Here is a 24,562-nt window from a genome sequence, read left to right on the forward strand (position 1 = left end):
GAATTTTACTTATCCCCAATTTATTTGATCAGTTTCTATACTGCATATATTAATCTTCACAATCTTAAAAAATACTGCAATTGACAATCTGGGAAAGATTAAAGAATGAAGTCCACATACCAAAGCTAGTATTATTCTACACTGGATAGTTATATTAACTTTGAGAAAATCTCAACACAGAAAGGTGTTCTGGACCAGTCTTGCGCGTCATTACACATCTACAAATAAACCCTTGTTGTGTCATGATGTTCTCAATATCTACAGGATCATTCTCTTTTAGAACCAATAAATAAAAGAGTCCCTTGGAAGACAAGAGTGACTGCACAGCTGGTAAGAATCTGTCAATCACTTCTCGTCCTCTTTCACCGCCAGCCCAAGTGTATTCCAAATCCCCTCTACCAACTTCTTCAGATGAGGTAACTACATATGGTGGATTAAACAGGAGCACATCCACCTTTCCTCTCACATCCTCCATAAGGTCGTCTACCAAATCAGTGCAAACAGATTTAATGGTCACCCCATTGATTTTACCCGTTTCTTCTGTGATTTGACAGGCACGAAAATTTATGTCGGTACTCAAATACTGGCAAGCACCACCTAAAACACTTCCCAAGGCTGTTATAACCACCCCTGATCCTGAACCTACCTCTAAACACAACGTAGGATGAATCTTTTGAATAAACTCTAAATCCTTTTCCAAGGCATCTATTAAGAGGAATGTATCTTCTGAAGGTTCATAGATATGCTCAAGATCCTCTGATGTTATATGAGAGAAAACAGGGGTTTTTATTTTAACAAACTCACTCACTGTCACAGCCATCTATAATACAATATATCCCTAGATGTAAAAGATAAATAGTATATTCTAGTAGTATATGGGATGAGTACTGAAGTACAATCGAGTAAGAGAAAATTAGTTACAGCATAATATCACATCAGATCTATATGCTGAAGGTGACTAGATTATTACCAATGAGAATACTGTGCTCTACTTAATAACACTGTCACTTCTGTTATGACACAAAATTAAGACTTACTATGGAATGTACTTTTAAAACAAAATACAACTTAAAATTTATTACTAATCTGTCTTTTTTTAATGAATTAAGGGATGTCTGAAAATATAAATTAAATCTTACAATGTATGAAAATGAAATGAAAAAGATTAAGGTGCATGAAGTGAAGTAGACGGTGTAGCAGATGGTGATGTAGTCTCCAGCAAAGCTCTTCTACGTGCTGTTTCTTTGTTTACTTGTAAATGAAGCTTATTGAGACGGTCCTGCAAAACACAGAAAGCTATTATCCAGTAAAAGAAACTTGCAATAAATTTCCCTTTGAGCAAAGAAATGTAAATTACAACAAAGAGGTGATAACTGTAAACAATATTAAAAATAATCCTACAGTATAAAAATGTTATGGCTTTCATTCTTGTTAAAAGAGCCAATACTTATACAAATCCTATATTTCATCCATATACACTTGGTGCCATCATAGACTGGGGACTATGTAGTAAAATTAGACACAAAAATAACATACCAAGGATACACTAGTGTGTAATATTCCTGAGTAAAACAACTAGCAATAAAGTAAACAAAATGAATAAAAAGCATTTGTTAAAAATTATTCTATAATTAATCTATTTTACAATACAGGTTGAGGTGTGGTCACTGCTGACAACTTACACTGCCACACCTTTATTTTAGGCCTGGTTTGAAATAAGCCATATAAAAATATATATTTCAAGTCATAAAAAATATAAGGATCATTTTAGGCTTTTGTAGTGATTTCTGAGTTTCTCCAATTATGAAGTGTGCTAAAGTTTTTTTTTTTTTCTTTGGTGCACTTTAGAGGAGAGTCATGTATTTCTTGTTACTTTTACTCGTGAGGCAAAACACTCATGTGGCTACTGTATTTATAAAAAAGGAAACTATTAAAACATTTACAATAAAATCTGGGGGATTTCAACAATTTCAGAACATTCTGAAAAACCTAGGGTGTTATAATATGATAGACTATTAGTGGAGGGCTTTGATCATCTGCAATAAAAAAAAAGGGTTCTTAGCTCTTTAATGACAGAAGCAGCTTTAAAAATAGCTATTCTTAACCTGGCATAGGTGAATGGGGATGTGGCAACACATATACTAAGCTTTTCTTATTATGACAAGAGAGTGATTCAAGAGTGTAACTAATAGAAACTACATTAATCATAAATGGGTCACTTTGAGTCATTTTATTCAATCTATTCCTCAAACAGCTTCCTTTTCCTTGTTAAGTTTTCCATGAGAAAAGTTTAACACCACAAAAAATGGTACTAATCAAGTTTCACCTCTCACTCTGGAATACCCAGAGTATAGTATGGCATGTTATCACTTGAGAATAATTAGCCATGGATAAGAAATGTGAGTGTATCCTACTTGATGGAAAATTCTTGCCAACCTGGGGTCACAAAAATTTTCAAGTCTGCCCTTTGAAATGTTGTGGCAATAGGTTCCATTGGGTAATTATTAATATTTTCACAATACCTAAAAAAATGTCTGTATAAACTGTCATTTTAGCTTTTACAAAACTAGTTTAATCTTTAGTTACATGTAAGGCACATAATATCCTGAGCTGTTTCTGTGTGCAAATAAATATATATCTATAGTATTAACAATGTGTTGTCAAGCATCTATTTATGACGTCTTGAATTATGTGAAATTACAGTGAAGCCCATATTCGCAGGGGATGCGAATACTTAAAACCCCTCTAAAAACACTTAGAAATGCCTAGTATTTTGATAGTTTAAACACAAGAAAAACCTCTCTAAAAATGCTTATACCTGAGTATTTTAATAGTTTTATTACAAAAAGTGCATTTACTCATGAAAATGATATGAAAATATAGTAATTTGTGAATATTTCTCATGAAAATGATATGAAAATATAGTAATTTGTGAATATTTCTCAGTGAAAAATACCGTGAACGGGCGAATTTTCCACGAATAATGGTTAGATATGTTCCACAGAGAAACCCACGAATGTGTGAGTCCACGAATCGTGAGAACACGAATACGGGGGGTTTACTGTGTTGTATTAAGTTGAAAGTTCTAGATTACCATGCATAATTTCTTCTTTACTGAAAGCACTGAACAATCAATATTTTCTTCAGATGCAACAAGGTAATACTGTACACTTATCCGAAAATCTAAAAAATTTTAAAACTGCACCTTGTTTTTGCTCCAATCTTTGTATCTCATGCAATACAAAAGAATACAGTTAGCCCTCGACTTCAGTGAATTTTAGATTATGCTTGAACAATATTTTAAATCGCAATATTTAAATTTGCTGTGTATACATGGAACATAAAGAAGAGGTAAAAGAAAATACACATTAGCTATATAAATAAAAGCATTTGGATTGTGGTACTACTACTGACTTGTAAGCTATTACCCCAATAACAACCTCAAACCTGTAATACAACATTTCCTTATGTAATGGAAACTCTACCAAAAGAGAGAGAGAGAGAGAGAGAATGAATAAGTCTATAGAATCATTATAACATACTGCACAAGTAATTGCCATATTTATTTCGTTATACAGGTTGACCATCGCTAATCTGGCATCATTGGGACCTGGAGGGTGCCGTATTAGCCATTTTGCCGGATTAGCCATTTGTTAGGCTAGAATACACGAAACCCAGTAGCTAAACACCTCACCTTAGAATTAAAGTATCCCATAAATCAGTACAAGTTGGTTAATAAAGAAAAGACAATTATCAAATACAGGTAGTGCTTGAGTTACGATAATTCGACTTATGATATTTCAAGTTTACAATGGGGTTAGCAATAATTAATACCGATAAGAAAATATTTAAGAAAAAATATTTTTAGATTTCACGCAGGCGCAGACAGCGAGAGAGACCAACTTCTTTTGCTCCATCTCTTTATTCCATCTGCTAGTTAAAAAAGTAAAAGAGAATGATAAAAGTATTGTTAGTAACGTAATACTCTTGTGTAAATGCGTACAGCCATAAACAACCGAACGGGAAACTGTTGTTTTGCTAATAATCGTATCGGATAACAACTGTTGTGCTTGTATTTCAACCATCGTACGGTAATACACAATTACTGTAGTTATGTTACAAATGACATTAAGTACTATACAATAGGACTGATATATTTTTACACTATACCCTTATTTGGAGAAAAGATCGGCAGGGAAATATACTGCTACAGTAACTTTAAGCTGCAAGTTGTAGCTGAAGCTGAGAAAACAATGTTAAAGCTGCCAATGACTATAAATTATCGTGCATCGGCAACATGGATGAAACTCGACCGTAAATAAAACTGGACAGAATGTATTTTAATCAAAACTACTGGGCATGAAAGAATACAAATTACTACTGTTTTCACGCTGGTAAAAGATAAATACGTAAAGCTCGTATTATGATGAAATCAAGAGAAAATAGCGAATGGAATCTTGATTTATTTCACACAAAACAAACATTCCCCCAAAACGGCCAGCCGCGATTCCCAAGAACGTCATATATTAACGAAAAAAATAGCTAAATTAGTTTCACAACGAGACATTTAAGTTATATTTAGACTTAAAAACACTTAGTATAACGAAAAATATCCTCGCCCCAAATAAATAAAGTATCCATATTAATTTATGCTAACTAGAAGCAAGAAAAGCGCTTTGAACTTAGTTACATGCGGTTTTAAACACCGCGATACGATTCCCAAAACAAAACATTGATCGCAATTTATAATACAATTGGAAACACTGTAGTAAAGCATAACTTTTAAAAGATCCATGAAAAGATGCACATTTGTTATGTTGATGTTTGTATAATACTGTTAATATGTGAATAGAGTTCAGTATAATGTAGGCTAGGCTACCAGTTTGTTGATGCAGCACATTGCGCCCACGAAATCGAAAGAGGCAGGCGGCGAGTTAGCGCAGCGACCAGGAAATTTGAAAATTAATGCGAAACATTGGAAATTACCCTAGCCGAAATTTGTGCTGGATTACTGATTGTTCCGGACTACTGATTGCCGGATTAGTGATGGTCAACCTGTATTTAATATTAAGCCATTAAATCCCTAGAAAGAGAGCAACAACAAAAATGTTTAAAATCAATTATATACAAGAAGATGCCATACATGGTACAATTAAACTTTAGAGAGAGAGAGAGAATGAATTGAATATTTTAATGTTTTATATTTAATTATCTCTTTCAGGCACTAACGCATGTAAATGAAAGCAATTTGTACATCATGAGTGAAAGAAAATGTCGGGTTATTGCTGTTGTTGCTCAAAAGTAGGGGGTAAACTCAGTGTGGACAGATTTTTGTCACTTTAAATATTATAAAAAACAGCTGTAGTGCATATTTTTAGTTGTCAGGCTTGTGATGTTTTGCTGATTACAACAGCCTCATCCACTAGCAGACCCAGGGGGGAGGCACCTGGGCACGTGGCCCCAATGAAAAATAATGACAAAAAAATATTGAAGATCTAGATAACAAATGAAAAATATAAAAATGGAAAAAAAAATTCTATTGTGGAAATAATAAAATTTTGAGAAAAATACATATATATGTATGTATAATGAAAATTGGTGCCACCCTCATGAAATTTTTCTGGATCTGCTAGTGGCCTCATCCACACATTCTCTGTCAATTTTCTATCATTGTTCCAATCTGAACCTTTTCCATCTATGACCACTGTTTTCATTATAAAATCTATTAGAATGGTAAATGGTAAAGGTGACCAAAGGTGAAACAACCTTACCTTGTAACACCCCACTATTTACTGCAAATTTACTTGACAAGATACTGTGAACTTGAACTTTGCATCTTTGCTCATGAATACTTCAATTAAGCTTTACATATCTCATGGAAATGCCACAAATTGGTTTGTGGATGCAATCAAAGCCCTTCTTATAATCAATGAAAACCATCAGAAGATTTTTAAATTTCATACACTGATGCACAATATGTCTTAACAGGAGCATTTTGATCTGTAAAATTCCTACTTTTCTAAACCAGTTTGTTTAACTTTAAGTCTCAAAAAATTTTTTCTCCTGCCTGTTAAAAATAGGACTAAAGAATATTTTCATTACAAAGAACATAAGTGCAGGGTCTCTATAGTTACCACATTGCCAGGTCACTTGTCTTCGGTTCATTATCTATGACCTCTCATTCCCAACCGTGTTTCTGTATATTGATCTTCACAAATTTACAAATTCTTCAAGTAAATTGTATTTTTCATAGGTACACAAACCAGAGCATTTAATATAGGAGTATCTTTCAGTGTGAGCTGAGGCAGTCGCTGAACTTGATAACAAGGTAGCTGACTAGGGAAGACTGGGGTGAGTGAGGGAGCACCCCTCATTTGTTATATCACTAATCACTTTTTCCTCTGGCCAGAGGGGCAAAGTGGGGTTAGCTGAGGTGGGTTCAACTTAAAAAAGGCTCTGGTTTTTGTATACCTAAGAAAAATGATATTTTAATGATAAAATAAAGTTTGTTCATACTTACCTGGCAGATATATATATAGCTGTATTCTCTGTTAGTCCGACAGAATTTCAAAACTTACGACACACGCAGTGGGAGATCAGGTGGTTAGTACCCATTCCCGCCGCTGGGAGGCGGTATCAGGAACCATTCCCATTTTCTATTCAGATTTTCTAGTGCCACTGTCTCCTGAGGGGAGGTGGGCGGGCACTATGAATATATATATCTGCCAGGTAAGTATGAACAAACTTTATTTTATCATTAAAATATCATTTTGTTCATGAAACTTACCTGTCAGATATATATATAGCTGAATACCACCATTGGAGTGTGGGTACAGACAGAATAGGATTTGGAAAAAAACACACTACAAGTAGGTGAAAGATATTTTGGTTCCTTACCTGTTAGCATAGCTGACTTCGTGATTACTGTCACCCAAGTCCGCTTCTGCTTAACTAGAGTCTCCAGCAAGGGTGTGACCTGTATAGCTGGTGAGTTCTAGATGATCTGTCAACGGGGACGTGACCACAGTGTGACAAGACCATATTGACCATACAATGAGGGCAAACGGGCAAAAACCAACCACCTGACCAAGCCTAACTAAGTTAGGATAACGCAACTAAAGCTAACGATTGGGAAGTCCGCCACAGGCAGTCGACCCAACAACCATAAAAAAACACTATCCAACCATTTTCTATAGGATAGGATGAGTGTCATCCCCTGCCCCAGGAAAGTATCTGCGAAACGTATGGTCCTAGCGAGAAGCAGTTCTCATATGTCGCCTTCACATCTCTCAGGTAGTGTGAAGCGAACACAGAGTTGCTCACAAAATGTGGCACCCAGAATGTTGCTGAGTGACATATTTTTCTGAAAAGCCACTGAAGTCGCAAACCGCCCTCACCTCGTGAGCATTGACTTTCAGAAGTTTCAAATCAGAGTCTTGACAGGATGAATGGGCTTCTTTAATCGTATCTCTCAGAAAGAAAGCCAGAGCATTCTTTGACATAGGTAAGTCCGGTCTCTTTACGGAACACCATAAACTATCTGAGGGACCTCGACTTTCCTTCTCGTCTTGTCTAAGTAGACTTTGAGAGCCCTAACAGGGCAAAGGACTCTCTCTGGCTCTTGAATAAGGATTTCAGCCATACCCTTGATTTCAAACTCTTGGGCCAAGGGTTAGACGGGCTTTCATTTTTCGCTAAAAAGGAAGGGCTTAAGGAACAAACCGCGTTATGCCCTTTAAAGCCTATATGCCTACTAAAGGCTTGCAGTTCACTAACCCTCTTTGCCGTTGCTAGAGCGGTTAGAAAAATAGTCTTCTAGTAATGTTCCTCAATGGCGACGAGAAACAAAGAGGCTCAAACGAACTGGACATGAGGAACCGAAGCACAACATCCAAATTCCAAGAAGGAGTCCTTAGCCGAGGCACCTTCTCGAGGTTTCAAAGGATCTGAAGAGATCGTGAAGGTCTCTGTTGTTAGACAGATCCAAGTCTCTATGCCTAAAAACAGATGAAAGCATGCTTCTATACCCCTTTATAGTCGAGACTGCAAGTTTCACATCACTCCTCAGAAATAAGAGGAAGTCTGCTATCTGGCTCACAGAGGTCGTGGTGGAGGAAATGCCCTTCTTTCTACACCATCTCCTAAAAACGGTCCACTTCGATTGGTACAAATTGCTGGAAGAGAGTCTTCTCGCCCTGGCAATAGCTTTCGCCACTGGTCTAGAAAAACCTCTCGCTCTGGCCAGCTTCTCGATAGTCTGAATGCAGTCAGACACAGAGCGGGAGGTTTTTGTGGTACCTCTCGAAGTGGGGTTGTCTGAGTAGATCGACTCTCATGGGCAGAGATCTCGGAAAGTCTACTAGGAAGGACATGACCTCTGTGAACCATTCCCTCGAAGGCCAAAATGGGGCGATCAACGTCATCCTCGTCCCTTCCGACGACGCAAAACTTTCTGATGACTTCTCCGATGATTTTGTGCGGAGGAAAGGCATACACGTCCATCCCGACCAATCCCAAAGAAGAGCGTCCACTGAGAGAGCTCCTGGGTCGAGAACAGGGGAGCAGTAAAGAGGAAGTCTCTTCGTCTTGGAGGTTGCGAAGAGATCTACCAAGGGGCGTCCCCAAAGCTTCCACAGTCCTTGACACACCTCTTGGTGTAGGATCCATTCGGTCGGGAGCAGTTGTCGCTGCCGACTTAGAAGATCCGCATCGGACGCGTCTCACGCCTGCAACAAACCTCGTGAGGATCGTAATCTGTCGGGCCTGTGCCCACAGAAGAATGTCCTTTGCTAAGGCGAACAGGGACCGAGAGTGAGTTCCCCCCTGTTTCTTGAGGTATGAAAGGGCCGTGGTGTTGTCCGAGTTGATCTGGACAACTCGGTTCGAGACTCGCTCCTCGAAGAAAAGAAGGGCCAACTGAATCGCCCCCAATTCTTTGAGGTTTATGTGCCAGGACACCTGTTCCCCTCTCCAGGTGCCCGACACTTCTTCCCTCCCCAGTGTTGCTCCCCACCCCCGAAATGGACGCGTCCGGAAAACAACACTAGGTCGGGGTTCTGAAGTTGAAGAGAAAAGCCTTCTGCCAACTTCGAAGGATCGAGCCACCACCGAAGGTGATTCTTTACCTTTGGCGAGATACTCAGAGAAGCTTCCAGATTCTCCTTGTCGTGCCAGTTCTCTGCAAGGAAGAATTGAAGCGGTCTGAGGTGCAGTCTCCCAGGGAAACAAACTTCTCCAGTGATGAAATGGTCCCCAGCAGACTCATCCATTCCCTCACCGAGCATGTTTCTTTCCTCAGGAAGGCTGAAACTTTTTCTAAACACTGAAGTTGTCTTTCTTGAGACGGAAATGCTCGAAAAGCCACTGAATCCATCTGAATCCCCAGATAAACGATGGACTGAGTCGGGGTCAGATGGGACTTTTCGAAATTCACCAGAAGTCCCAGGGACTTCGTCAAGGTCAAAGTCGTGTGAAGATCCTCCAGACACCTTGTCATTGACGGGGCTCGAATGAGCCAATCGTCCAAATAAAGGGAGATTCTTATTCCTCCAAGGCGAAGCCATCTTGCAACATTCCTCATCAAGATCGTGAAAACCATAGGAGCTGTGCTGAGCCCGAAGCAAAGGGCCCTGAACTGGAATACCTGTCCCCGCAGGACAAATCTCAGGTATTTCCTCGATAGAGGATGTATAGGAACGTGAAAATAGGCGTCCTGGAGATCGAGAGAAACCATCCAGTCGCCTGGTCTTAGGGCTCCCATGACCGACTGGGACGTCTCCATTACTAACTTTTCCTTCAGAACGAAATGGTTCAACTTGCTGACGTCAGAACTGGTCTCAACCCCTGACTGCTTCGGAACCAGAAACAGCCTGTTGTAAAAGCCCGGGATTGTAAATCCGAGACTTGCTCCACAGCTCTCTTCTCGAGCATTTGATCGAGCAGGTTGAAGAGAATTTGCTGTTTCTCCTGATGATAGGATGGCGACAGATCTATGGGAATCGTAGTCAATGGAGGCAATACGAGGAATGGGATCTTGTATCCCTTTTCGATGACTTGGAGGGACCAGCTGTCCGTCCCTCCTCTCTCAGGCTTTTGCAAAAGAAAGGAGCCTGGCTCCTACCGGTGTCTGAAGGTTTAAGGAGTCATTTCTTGCCCTGGTCTTAGAAGGGCTCTCTACCTCTTGAGGGACCTCTGCCTCGAAAGGACGATCTAGAGGAAGATCTTCCACGAAAGGGCTTCTGAATCTTGGAAGTCTGTCCAAGGGAAGAAGTCGAAGGGGCTGCAGGACGTCTAGAAGACTGGGCCAGGAGGTCCTGAGTAGCCTTCTCTTGCAATGTGGAGGCCATATCCTTGACTAAGGGTTGGGGAAAAGATGGCTAGAAAGCGGAGCGAACAACAATTCTGCCTTCTGAGTAGGAGAGACCGACTTACCGTGAAGTTGCAGTAAATGGCTCTCTTCTTTAAAAGGCCCGCACAGAAATGGGCAGCCAGTTCTTGAGCCATCCCTAACCGCCTTGTCCATACAGGATAGGACACTAAACAAGTCTCCCAGGCTAATGGAGTCAGGGCTACGAGCCTGCAAATCCAAGACTCCCAGGCACCAGTCCAAAAAGTTAAAAACTTCTAAGGACCTGAAAAGGCCTTTCAGATGGTGATCAATCTCAGATAAAGACCAGGACACCTTAGCTGAAGAAAGGAGAGACCTTCTGGGAGCGTCCACAAGGCTGGCAAAATCCCCTTGGGAAGAGGAAGGAACTCTCAACCAACCTCCTCTCCTGTCTCGTACCAAATTCCTGCTTTTCCACTCAATCTTGATGGAGGTAGGGCGAAAGAAGTCTTGCACTGAGCCTTCCTGGAGTCCATCCACTCTTGAACCTTGCTAAAGGCCCTCTTCGTAGAGAGAGACGTAGCCATCTTCACAAAACCAGAAGACTTTTGTGACTTAGACGAGGTAAGCTGCGAGGGGGGAGGGCGAGGAGCAGAGGGTTGAAACTTGTCCCCAAACAAGTCTTTCAGCAGCCTAGTTAAGACTTGGTAGTCTGCAGAAGCTGAAGAAGAAGATGTCTGATCCTCAACTGCAGGATCCGAAGCGCAAGAAAGCTCTCCTTCTTCCACAGGAGCAACGGAAGGGGCAGGAGAAGAACCGGAAGGACGAAGTCCTTGCAGACCAACATGCAAAAGGGACTTCTGCTTGGAAGAAGTCCGAGAGGAGTCACGAAAGTCACGAGCAGAAGAATCAAAATGAGAGTCACGACGAGCGGAGGTCTCCCCTTCCTGACGAGATTCTTGACGATCGATCCGACGAGAGTCCTGGTGAGTGCGAGCAGCGAGGGAGGCGTCATGCCTCGCAGCAAGAAAGGCGTCGTGCCGAGCAGCAAGGGAGGCGTCTTGACGAACTGCAAGGGGCGTCCTGACGAGCAGCCAGGAGGCGTCATGACGAGCAGCAAGGGGGCGTCATGTCGAGCAGCAAGGGAGGCGTCCTGCCGAGCAGCATGAGAAGCGTCACGCTTAGCAGCATGAGAAGCGCCACGCTTAGCAGCATGAGAAGCGCCACGCTTGGCAGCGTGAGAAGCGTCATGACGAGAAACAAGAGGGTCGTCGAGCGAGGCGTCAAGCCTGGCAGCGTGAAGCGTATCAGAAAGCGGGAGATTGCGATCCCTGCCAAGACCAGTAAAACGCTGAGCAACAGGACTTCTAGCGGGCGGCGAAGCATGAGACGACGACGAACGAGGAGAAGGAGAAGGGGAAGGTTTAGGCCTCTTGATCGGCAGCGGGAATCCTTTCGACGGCGACACGCATCGGTCTCCTTCTGGGCCATTAAAGCCAATTGCTCCTGCATGCCAAGGAGCAGCTTACGAGTAGGAGAAGATTCTACTTCAGGAGAAGGACTGATCCTATGAGAAGAAGAGGGGCGAGGGGACGCCTTCTTGCTTCTCACAGGGAAGCAACAGCCTTCTTTCTGGAGCGGCGGGCGCTCAAAGCGTCATCGTCCGATGACGTCCTGGTCCTCTTCTGCGGTGGGATGGCGTCAAAATCCTCCGGAGAAGAGCGGAGCGTCACGAGAAAAGGGACGTGGCGTCCCCGAAAAAAAGGACGTGAAGCGTCCCCTTCTTTGAAGCTTCTCTTCAAAGGGCGAGAATCCCGAGATTTCCATTCCCGGCGGGAGGAGGAATCGGGGAAGAGAAGCAATCATTAAGGATTCGTGCCCGTGCACGATCCTTGGCAGCCTGGGAAGCGTCATCAGGACATGCGAAGGGACGCCAGATCGGTGGGGGTCCGCGTAACCCTCTTGCGGCTTTCGACTTGCCCACTCCCTGAGTCCTGGGAGTCCGACAGAGGTCTGACCTAGAGGCGTTATACGGCCGATCTGGCGCCCCCCACAACACTAGGGGGACGGACACTATCACTGCACTTCACAGCACTTTGAAGAGCGAGCATATTAGCTTCCAAGGTACGAATGGAAGACATAATAATGGCCAGGGCATCACCATCCGCAGACACAACCCCAGGGTTAGGGGCAACACCACAGGGTTAGGAAGAGCTACGTCTACAGGAGGGTTAACAGGTGAAAGCACACTACCCCTGACTCCTACCACTTCTGGAGGAAGACCTCCTGAGCCTATCTCGCTCTAGCTTTCTCACATAAGAATCATAAGTCCTCCAACTAGCATCAGACAAAGATTCACACTCCTTGCATCGGTCATTCAACAAACAAACATGTCCTCTACAACCCGAGCATACAGTGTGAGGATCTACCAAATTTTCGGTAGCCTCACCTTACAGTCTTGCACACGGCAAACTCGATAACTAGAAGAACTAGATTCAGACATCTTACTCCCAGGAAAAAAACAAAGCCAAATCCAAAACAATCCACAATAGCGTATGCCTAGCCACAAGTCCAAGTCAAAAACCAAAAATCAAACCAATACTCAAGTGACATTCAAGTTTTATCCGAAATCCAAGACGGAGGTACTGAAAACAAGTGTTGACAGTACCGGCGACAGAGAAAATCTGAATAGAAAATGGGAATGGTTCCTGATACCCGCCTCCCAGCGGCGGGAATGGGTACTAACCACCTGATCTCCCACTGCGTGTGTCGTAAGTTTTGAAATTCTGTCGGACTAACAGAGAATACAGCTATATATATATCTGACAGGTAAGTTTCATGAACAAAACAAATTTTCATAATAAAATTTATTTGGATACTTACCTGCTGTTACAGACAGCTTATATATCTGTGCCGATAAGCAAGTCGGCATTCAAAAAAAGGATCGAATGGTTGCCCAAATGACTGTCTAGTACACCTGTTCTCCAACAGGTGTGTTTTGAATGTTTTAGCTCTTGTCAGATTTCTCCTTGGCAGCCCAGTAAGTGTGGGGAGGCTGGGTGGGGTCTACTTTAACAGTAGGCAAGTATCCAATAATAAATTTTATTATGAAAGTTTATATTATATGGGATGCATCTTACCTACTGTTAAAGATAGCTGATTCCCACATTGAGAAGAGGATGGTGGCTGATTCCCACATTGGGAAGAGGATGGGGCAGATTCCCACATATAGAAGAGGATGCTGGGTAGTGCAGCTAAACAAAATTCGCTCAGTCAATCGAGCTAAAGGTTTCTTGCATGAAACCCACAACATTCTTACCTGATCTAGAATCCTTTCTGGATCTTACTGCTGCCAGAAGTTGGATTCCATTCAGGGAGCAAGGCTCTCAAACGTGTGCAGCAAGGAGCAGCCTTGCAGAGAAAACTGCTTCAATGCAGCCAAAATTAAACAAAAGTGGCATGAGGGGGCCCCTGTGCCTGGGTCCAAAAGCCCTATAAAACGAGTCGACTAAAAATAAATACCTTTATGATATACAGGTATGCTCTTATACAACACATATACCTGCATGCTCCCCAAAATATCAAAAGCTGGGATTTAAAGTAAAGAGCCTCAAAGATTGCCCTTTCTTCGGTTCAGGAAAAGACTTTACCTCCTACAAGTAGCAGCCTACGGAGTTTACTGTTTTCAGACATGATTCTGCATACTTAAGGTAGTGAGCAGCAAACCAAATTGCGCTTGCACTGTGCTGCATTAATCCCATCCTCAAGCAACAAATGTCATATAACTAAATGAAGCTGCAACTGCTGTCTCATTATCAATATTTACCTTCAGTAAAGGTAAAAGGTATGGAGCTAGTTCTCATGTGCTAGCCTAATCAAATACGCCATAGAACACCTTGTGTTATTTAACAATGAGATTCTGGGTTTCTAAAACCACAAAACAAAACGTTAACTTTGCATCTCCCAGACTTAACCTTTGACTAAGACATTTTAGGTTTTCTAAAACTACAAAACAAAAGGTTAACTCTGCCTACTCCAGGCTTAACCTATGACAAAGATGTGTTAGGTGTCTAAAACCACAAAATGAAAGGTTAACTTTGACTCTTCCAGGCTTAATCTTTGACAATGGCACACTAGGTTTTCTAAAACTGCAAACAAAACGTTAACTTTGCCTATTGAGGCTTCACCTTTGACAAAGATGTTCTAGGTTTTCTAAAATCACAAAACAAAAGGTTAACTTTGCCTCTTCCAGGCTTAACCTATCTAAGAAAGTTTTAACTGCCCTAACAGGACAGAGAAGTATTCCCTCTTCTTCCCCAAAAAGGGTAAACTGGAATTTTACAATTCTCGGAAGAACTTAGCCTTAACGTTATTCTCCGCTCAAGGCAAAAAGATAAAATAGCATTCCCTTGTGCAACAGCCTTAAGTAAGAGTGCTTGCAATAAATTTGCTCTTTTAACTGCTGATAGTACTACCTAAAAGTTTCATAATAAATACTTCAATAAATACTTTAATGGAACTCATTCCAGAGGCTCAAAAGGTTTTGCAGATGAAATTTAGAACTGCATCTAAACTCCAGAGAAATTGATGTCTGAGGAGCCTCTTGCTGGAAAAAGCATGTTAGATCCAGCATAGCTGCTGTCAGATTGGGATTCGGACTTTGACCAAGTTCCTATACTTCATAGCTACCAAGCTTGTGGACAGAAGGGAAAGAACGAGCATATTCACCACTTAACCAATATGCCTCATGCCTGCGCAGCGAACCACACACAAGAGGCGGAAGAGACAATAAGAGGAGGAAAATGCCCAGAATATTTCTTCCCTTTCTTCTTGCCTTCTACACTGAAGGGATGGTCAGTCAGAACTGAAGACAATGAAACACCCAGTTAAGGCTCTGCTGCTGGGAGAACTACTGCAATGGGAGTCCCCTTCTGTGCAGCAGAATGTGGTAGCTGCAGACACAATAGGTGAAGAAGGCTCAGATGGCAACTCCTCCACCAGGTTACCAAAGGATGTCACAAAAGATGGACTACCTTGGATGTTCAGCAAAGGCCATATCTTTGGCAGGTACTCTTGGCTGGGAGAACTACTTTAACAGAAGGATTCCCCTTCTTTGCAGCAGACAAAGAAGCTGGGATAGCTGTAGACACAACAAGTGAAGAAGACTCTGGTGTCAACTCCCCCTCAACCAGGTTATCAAAGAATGCTCCACCAGGTTATCAAAGAATGCCACAAAAGATGGACTATTTGGGATGTTCAGCATAGGCCATATCTTTGGCAGGTACTCTTACGCTGATATCTTTCTGATACTTGTAACATCACAGTCTAAGGAGTATGAGGGCAAAGCAGCTGCTGAAGGAGTAACTCTGCCAGGCGCTACTATTTCCTCTGAGGAGACAGCATGGACAGACTTCTCATCAACATGAGAAGGGGTAGCACTACTAAAAGGGGTTGCACTACTAGGCAGTAGGATCTAGAGGGGAAAAAAGAGCTAGAAGGATTCCACCCCAAAAAAGCCAACAATTGCTTCTTGTCCTTCCACCACCTGCCAAATCTCTCCTACTGCCGAGGAGACCAACGATTACAAGTACAATACTTATGAAGGGCTATCATTGCAGGAGACATGAAGCACCCACAAGGATGCCCACCCCCTCAGAACAGCAATAATATTTTTCTTCTTAGCAAAATACAAGAACAGATAAACACAAACTCGACAAAAATACAGAACAAGAAACGGTAGAAGGCTACTCATCTAATCATTCAACGATCACATGTGGTAGAGAGCAAGTGAAGCTGAAGGATACTCTTATATAAAAGGTGATGGTCTGCATGTCCGAAGGAACAACTGTGAATTCATTAATAACAATTCTGGTCTTCATCAGCTTCTGTTATATCAATCATATTATCCTACTCATATATCTAAAGAAATGGGACTCAAAATAAATCTGTTGAAAAACATAAGTTATAAAGACAAAATATCTTTAGATGGAGAAAGGATTAATAAGGCTGAATGTTTCAGTTACTTAGGAATAATATTATCTAGTACAGATTCTCTAGAGTTGGAATTTAGTTATAGTTAAAGATCTGACAAGGCAAATCAGGCTGAGTAAGATTCTCAAATCAAACACATTGCATACAGAGATAAGATTATACTTAAGTCTAGTATGCGTGCAGTCCTAAAGAGAATGTAAAAGAAACTGTATCTAAATGGTTTTGTAGATTTGAGAAAAAATTATAAGAATATCAAGTCATTGGACATGACTTCGACATGTCCAAGGGAAATAGCACGTGATAGTGTCAGCAGGGGGTCCCGTGGGCACTACAAGAGGTAGGAAGAACCACATCTACTTGGATCAGAACTATGAGAATGGGGGCTGGGGATTTGTGGAAACTAAAGAATATTAAAGACATGAGTGGCAGAATTTCACATAGGACAAAGGCCTTTGCATCGCGCAGCATTGGAGGCAATGATGATGACTGTTTTGAAAGATGTATTAAGTATGATTATGAAAACAAGCTATCGTGCAGTATTAAACCCTCTTTTGTAATAGATCTGAATCTGTGTGATTTTTACATGAGCAAAAAGTCCTAAGAGGACCCACTAAACATGGATCGATTAATGACTCACAACTGTGACAATCTCGAGAACTACCTGCGTATTCTGAAGAATATTGTTAACTACAACCACCTTCCTCTTAGCATTCTGGAGCTTTTTGATGTATGAATCAAGTTGCAAAGGGCACTGACACTGTTCTTGTACCCGTGCCAATTCAGCTGCAAGTCCTTCTAACTGCTGATGTAACTCACTCTGACTTAACCTGAAATTAAATTTTTCATATAAAATTAAGGCAAAAATTTCAAATTCAGTAGTGACTACATAGCTGAATAAAAGAGAAAATAAATATTTAATTTCTGCAATAGTGAAACACAAATAAAGACTTAAATATGGTACAGGTACTGTACAGTACTGTCAAATAAACTGCCTCTACGGCATGCAAAATCTGACATTATTGCTTATTCTGATATTAAGCAATTTCCAGGTGTCCATAAAAATTCACTAAGTAAGATAATGATTTCTTTTGCAATGGAAACTTTGTAACATCTTTTTTATGCAAAAATCTTAAGTTTTAGTAAAAACCCACTTTACAGTGGAGTACAGTAGTTTGTATACATGAGACATTTAAAAAATTTTTCCTATTAGTTCTGTGAATTATTTTTGTATATTATGCACAAATAACTTCTTTCTGTTCATCATGACAGGATTCTTTTTGTATCACGTCTGCAAGAACAGATAGTGTTGTAGTACAATACAGTACTTAAATTTGTAGACAAGTTATATTTCCCCCAACCGTAACCTCATATTAAAATGGTGCACAAACCAAGAGTATGAAGGTGTTTGTTCCATACTGCTCTGTACTGTGAATTCTGTGTTTCAGCTTCGATTCAAGGACTGGTTTTGTGTAAAACTGACAGAAGAAATTTTGTGTATACTGTACCTACATAAAAGATCAAGGTGAACTGCCCAGGAACTATTTTGAAAATGTTAAAATTAATATCAAGTATTTGTGTTGCTTATCTATTATTAAATAACTAGAATGAATTGTTGTATGTACCTTTTCTACAGAATGTTTAACTATTCAATTATACTCTCAGAATTCCAACAGTTGAAAAAGAAATAACAATGGTAAATAAGTTATGTACCCATTTTATTTATCTAAGTGCCCATGACACTGCCTTCTACTGAATATAAATGGTATGATAATTTGTTCTGAATACACTGAAATATTTTAACTTCAACTTCAAATATATAAAAAGAATTATGCAAACATCATTTTCCATATTTTTTCTGTTTTTAAAATGAAAAGTGTCCATGCTCTCCTAAACTCAAGTTTCACCAAAACCACAAACACAACGAAGAAATAAATGATAGAGTATTATGATACTCAACCAACATTTAAATTTAAATGAATCTTCCATCAAATTTGAGATTTTTTTTTACAAGTACGGTAGTTTAATATTACCTTCAATTTGTTTGGATTGTGACACCATACTTCATCAGTTCCCATCTTGTCTGTACTGATGGATCTTCCCATCAATAAGATCTGGTGCAATTATTGTCAGGATCCAGATGCAACGGGCAAATTGACATCATGATATATAGAATTACTAAGTACAGTAATACTGTTCATTCTTTCACATTATCAAGAGTACTATGCCCAAGCAATAGTGATGTCAAAGGACTTCCAGAAGATTTCTTCCAGTTTTGCTGCTCAGCCACTGTTTTGTATGAGTTCAATCAGGTGTCTGAAAAAGTTCTCATCAACTTCTGGTACCTATAGCTCTGAAACAACATACTCAATGTCATGAAGTGAGTTACTTTTTCCAAGATCACTGAGATTTGTATGGGTCATGAAATCTGGTTTGTCAAATAGTTTTTTTAGTGCTTTTCATGAGTCTGATATTCAATTTTATTGGAAATTCTTGGTTAGCCATCCCCCTGGTTAAAACCTATACCTTTCAAGTAAGATTAGGACGGATGGCCTGTTATCCTAATTTATGTAGGATAGGAAAGTCAAGTATGGGTAATTATACTTTAAACCTGCATTCCAGAGTTGAAAATGTGTTTCCTATCCTTTCATGCGTGCTCTGAACATTTCTGAGCTTCATTTAGCTAGCAAATGATGCTAGACCTTCACCTCGTACCATGCAATTCAGTGAACCACAGTGGGAAAGTAGGGTTTTTGGGTGAAGGGAACCACAAAATGGGTGAAATACAAGGATGGATGTGACCTAACCTAACCTAGGGGACCAGTCCTTACCTAATCAGGATGCGCCCCCTAGATGCCCCAACCTAACCTAACCTAAGGAGCCTAGGCCCTCACCTAGTTGGGAGTTTCAACCTCCCTGTACCGGCCCCCAATCTAACCTAGGATGCCGGGGCCTTACTTAGCCTGGGAAGGGGGGACTTTGCCCATTGGAACCCCAACCTAACCTAGCTTAGGGTAATAAAAAATAATATAGTTGCAACCTAACCTAACCTAGAGCACCAGGCACTTAGGCTACCTAGCTGGGGGTTTTTTGGCACCCTTGACTCCCTACCTGACTTCTTTAGTACAATGTAAATTAAAATAATAGGGTTGCAACCTAATATAACATATGAAGATCCCCCAACTAGATTAGGTTTAACCCATCCTTATACTTTACTAGTTCTGAGTTTTCCAACCCAATACCCCTATTTCCCCACCTTTGAAATGTGAGATATATGGAGGTCCTGTATCTCAACAACTACTCATCTGCTTAGGAAATGAACTTCAAAACATTAAGAGCACACAATAAAACAGTAAAATCAAATAATACCTTAGAGCATTTTATATCCCTGTTTTCACTTGTTTTTATTCTTTAGAGTACCAATAATTATGGAAGGACTGGTATAATGTGTAGTCTAACCATGCATTTCAGCTCACAAATAATAAAAAAAAAACTTGTCAGAACCACATAAAAACTCTCAGAAAAATAATATCTCGGTTAATTTTAGAATTCCCAGTGTAGCCTAAGCCTGGTTTGAAATATCTAGCCTAATGTTTGACTGAAGCCAAACATAACCACAGCTCACTCTTGCCGGACAGCCTAATGTCTCCCTGTCATACACTTTCAATCCTCACCCATATCCATTCCTTGTCAGCATTGGGTGGCTGCTAGCAAACACAAATAGGCCTATAATAAATGTACAGGAGACAGCCGCACAAAGATATTAATGATATACATATACATACAATAATATGTGAATGCCATTGTTTACACACAGTATTGGAATGTATGTAAACAATGGCATATAAGTGAGATAATTTTGTTAAATAAAATAAAACTTGAAATATCAGCTATCAAAACTCACCTCTCTAACAACATTCACAGTTTTTTCAAAAATCACTTCTATAACAGCATTCACAGTTTTTCCCAAGTGTTTGTGTTCAGTGTAATATCTTTACTCAAATGAGCCTCATAACTCCATTCTGCAGTAGAAAGTAGAACACTAATGTCATGTATGTTTGGCTAATCACAGTTCCATTTTTGTGACAATACCACTTTTTTCCAATGGTGCAAATTTTCAATGGAACTACTGTATACATTTCATGTGTCCTGACCTTAAGTTCTTGGTAGATATGGCTGTGGCCAGTTGTTCCAAGCAATTGCAGGGTGACAATCTAGATGCTGATGTTCCACTGCCATGTGAGAATTTTTTCCTAAGTTATGGTGAATTTTGTATTGTGTATATTGGGAACACAGAAAAACTAGCTGATTTGTGCCAAAGACAAAGTTTAATTTTAAATGAGAGAATGTGCCCTACATGTGGTGAAGTGTCGAATAGACATAAGGAAATTAGCTTTCAGGTGTAACAAACTGTACCCTACACATAGGCGCAGACAAAACTTTGCGGCTCATCTAAAGTGTCCATTTTTGTGGGTATATGGTTTTCCAAGGTGAAATTACATATTGAAACAAATTTAAAGTTCACGGTGCTACGGATTCAGGATTGGGTCTAATATAAATTAACAATTCCTGAACTAAAATTATGCAAGCAGACAATCAGCAATTGGTCTTCCATTTGCTGGGAAGCTATCATTGCTTGGGTTCTTTGTCGCAACCACAGGTTCTTCGTTGCAACAAGAAAATTGGTGGCAACAAAAAAGTTGTTGAAGTCACTGAATCCAAGTTTGGCAAACAGAAATACAATGTTGGCCAGGTCATAGAAGAGCAATGGGTACCTGGTGGCACTTATCGGGAGTCTAGGGAATTCTTCACAATTCCTGTGGAAACCCAGGGTCGCAGCACACTTTTGGTTGTTACCAAACAAAATATTGAGCCTGGCACAACAACTATTTCCAACTTACAGCGTGCATACGACTGTCTGAGACAGGAAGGATCCCAGCATTTGACGGTCAACCACAGTGTCAATTTCTTTGATCCTGACACACATACACATACTAATAATGTGGAGAGGAAGAGGCATGATATAAAAAAGTTAGTGCTGGAATAAGGCAGAAAGAAGGCACATTTCGTTGGTTGCTTGGTCTTTTCCTATTTCAAATTACATAATTTCAAATTACATATATCTTAAGGAACCTGCACATTCTTCCTGCTTTCCTGCAAGCAGCAGCTCACCTCTACCAACCTTCAATTTAAGGGAAGTTTGATCTGAGAATGGCAGACTTTTATAATGTTGGTGAGTTAGGCATAGATACAGCACCATAGGTCAAGTTTGGCAGGATTCTTTAGGTCAGCTAGTGGCCTCCAAGACTGAGTCGGTGTTCGCCACTCAAAAACTCTAGTTTCCCAGTGTGGTCCCTCATAATAATAATAATAAGTTTTAGGAGAGGTTATAGTACTTAGACAGTCATGTAACATCAAGTAGCCTAGCCATAGGGTAAAAGATTGGGCATGACACACATCGGTGGCTGAATTTTCACTTTTCACTCAATATTTAATTGGAGAAATAAAAAAAAAATTAAACCTTTATGAAAACCTTTCAAAAGATGAAGCTTCATTAACAAAATGAGCTATAGGAAACTGCCATATGAACTAAAATAATGAGCTACAGGAAACTGCCATACAAACTAAAATGAACATATGAAGTCTTCGTAAAATAAGTGTTGAAGGCAATTTTGAATCCAATATGGCAACCCCCCAATTGCTGATGCAACCTGAATGGCGATTGGACACTTCCTTCCCAGCGCTCATTTAACAGTGTACTGAACACTAATTGCATATATATGTAATGTTTATCGATATTACTCACGATTTTAGTTGTAATCAGCACGATAAAACAAAATTTTTTTGCCCATACTAGTGAAAGTATGAAACATGGAATTCCCGTTTGTCATGTGGTTGAAATTAAATGCATTTTTACCTTTAATCCGTTGTTTTATCCTTACTGACATCACAACTGAAGCTCCACAGTCCTTATTTGATTGTAATTATACACATTTTGTTCTTAATTCACTTACAATACCACTTCAAATATGTGAGAATGTTTGTTTACAGTACTTTACTCCATCAAAGTTGCAAAACTGTGGCAGGAACAATTTTCCAGCCTTATTGTACATCTGGCTGCCACAAACATCTGAGAGCGGACGACGCATTAGTGAACTGTTTACGATAGAAATTTAGTATTTTGTTGTTAGGACTTTTCATTTATTTAAGTCCATATTACTATGTATACTTCTGAGGCATGTAATGTGTACATATGAATGTTACCACTGGGAAAAATGCAAGAAAGTTGTGTATGACAATTTATCTAGAATTGGTACGAGAGTCAAGATGCCATGACGTCCAAATACAGGACTGAAATAAAGGTTTTAAATCCAAAATTATTACTTAAAACACCATTATATTTCACAAAACTTACACTGTGTATGTAATATATACAGTATATTACACTGTATGTAATATATATTAATAAATAAAAAAACAATACGAAAACGCAAAAAATAGCTACATTGTAATGTTCACAGCAAAAGCGCTGAAATTTGTCTCAGAAATCTGGCTTACTCCGACAACAAATATCTTCAAATGAATTATAATGAACATGTAATACATTTACTTAATTTATAACCTTATTCTGGTGTTTAGCTACCTAGTTACTTAAATATTATCTAGTGCTCTGGTGTCCCGAAAATTTGCTAGAGTTCCCCATCCAAGTCCCATAGGCGCCAGCGTTTACCACTGGTGTCAAGGAAACGGTGTCAACGTCTATGGATACAAATATTCTGCAGATTTAACGCAAGAATGGGCAGATTGTTTACACAAGTGACTCGGCAAGTATCGAGATGGCGCCACTCGTCCACTTTTACAGTGCTTTGAGTTAAAGTTTCAAGAGCGTCATGGCCAGTAAGTTAGCACCGTGCATGGCTAAATCTTAATGAACCTCTGGTTAATTGGAAATATGCCATTATTTTGTAACTAAGGAGAAAACAGTTACTTTGATGGGAACGTAGAGTTCTCGGCATGTTGTGTAGAGGGGGCAAAAGTCTCACTGATACTGATGGGGGCACATTCAAATGCATCTTCGGGAAGTGTCCAAACAACGGAGGAATTACGCAGTGTGTCACAGCCTGAGTGTTTGCCTAGGTCAAATTTTAAGGGTTTCCTCACATTTTTATGCATGCTACTGCATAATTCAGTCCTCTTCTTGCCGTTTTTGGTAATTTTTCGGAAGACTCCAGCCAGCCATTTCCAAAGGTGCCAGCTAGCCATTTTTGCATGAAAAACCATTTTGGATTTTTCATGCAAAAATGGCCAGGAAATGATAAGGTAGTAAAAGAACCTAAAAATACCAACCTAACGTAAACTAGGGGTGTTTACTGGTTACAATTTTGCCGTATTAGTTATGGAGGGGGCTGGTATTGTCGTACCTTACAAGTCCTTATTTTTCTCTGCTATTAGGCATTTGCGAAGGTTATGTATTGAGAAGAAATTTTTTGTTTTGATGTGATTTACCCAAGAAAAATATAAATTATAAAGCGGGAGGTGGCTGGAGTCTAACGAAAAATAACCCCGTTTTTCGTTGTCAAACACTAGAAAAACCGCAAAGCCTTCTCCTTAGGCTAACATTTACCAAACCTAGGAGCAGCCTTGCTGTCAAAATATATTCAACCAGTAACATGAAATTCCTAAGCCAAAAAATAGATTCAAGAAGACTAAAACAGAAATGCTGGCTAAAGATAAGAGACCCTAGCCTGTCATACCATCAAAAAAGTCTATCCTACTAAGCCTAGCCTATGACACAGGCCATGATACAGGGCAATGGTCCGGGATATGCCTAGATCTAAGCTATGCCTGTATTAGTGTAAAAAGCTAAGTATACAGGCCAAATCCTAAAAAAATGCTCAACAGATATGCGTCCCTAATAAGACTTATACGCTGAGGTTTCCTAAGTTATTCTACATTAAGTTAAGCTTGACAGGCCGAAGGAACGGCAGGAATCTAGAGTAGTCTAGGCTGTGCAAAGCCTCCCCTCACGGTCATCAATAAAATTTTGGTCGTAGGAGACTTACCTAGTAGCACGGACTCTCTCATCTAATTGATCTAAACACGGCTTTAACAATCCCACGATTCCGTCAACTAATGCATCTCGTGTAGGTGAAACTAGATCCTCTGTTCTATCGTCAACACTAGTACAAGTGCTCTCTGTGTCCGCCATCTTTGTTTACATTCGCGCACCATGGTTTCGTTCTCTAT

At 40.1% G+C, this 24,562-nt stretch overlaps 2 protein-coding genes across 2 annotated transcripts; both read right to left on the reverse strand.

Annotated features, from left to right (window-relative positions):
• Positions 1 to 3: 3 nt before the first annotated feature.
• Positions 4 to 820, reverse strand: HemK2 (HemK methyltransferase 2). Its single transcript, XM_067092939.1, has one exon. It carries the CDS (start codon positions 818 to 820, stop codon positions 155 to 157), a length of 666 nt encoding a protein of 221 aa, XP_066949040.1. The 3' UTR covers positions 4 to 154.
• On the reverse strand, positions 4 to 24,562 carry Snapin (SNAP associated protein). Its single transcript, XM_067092941.1, has 3 exons — positions 24,379 to 24,562; positions 16,980 to 17,145; positions 4 to 1,279 (listed from the first exon to the last, which is right to left on the reverse strand). Exons 1-3 carry the CDS (start codon positions 24,522 to 24,524, stop codon positions 1,166 to 1,168), a joined length of 426 nt encoding a protein of 141 aa, XP_066949042.1. The 5' UTR covers positions 24,525 to 24,562; the 3' UTR covers positions 4 to 1,165.

The sequence above is a fragment of the Macrobrachium rosenbergii genome, chromosome 49 (assembly GCF_040412425.1).
Source record: "Macrobrachium rosenbergii isolate ZJJX-2024 chromosome 49, ASM4041242v1, whole genome shotgun sequence".
NCBI classification, from domain to species: Eukaryota; Metazoa; Arthropoda; class Malacostraca; order Decapoda; family Palaemonidae; genus Macrobrachium; species Macrobrachium rosenbergii.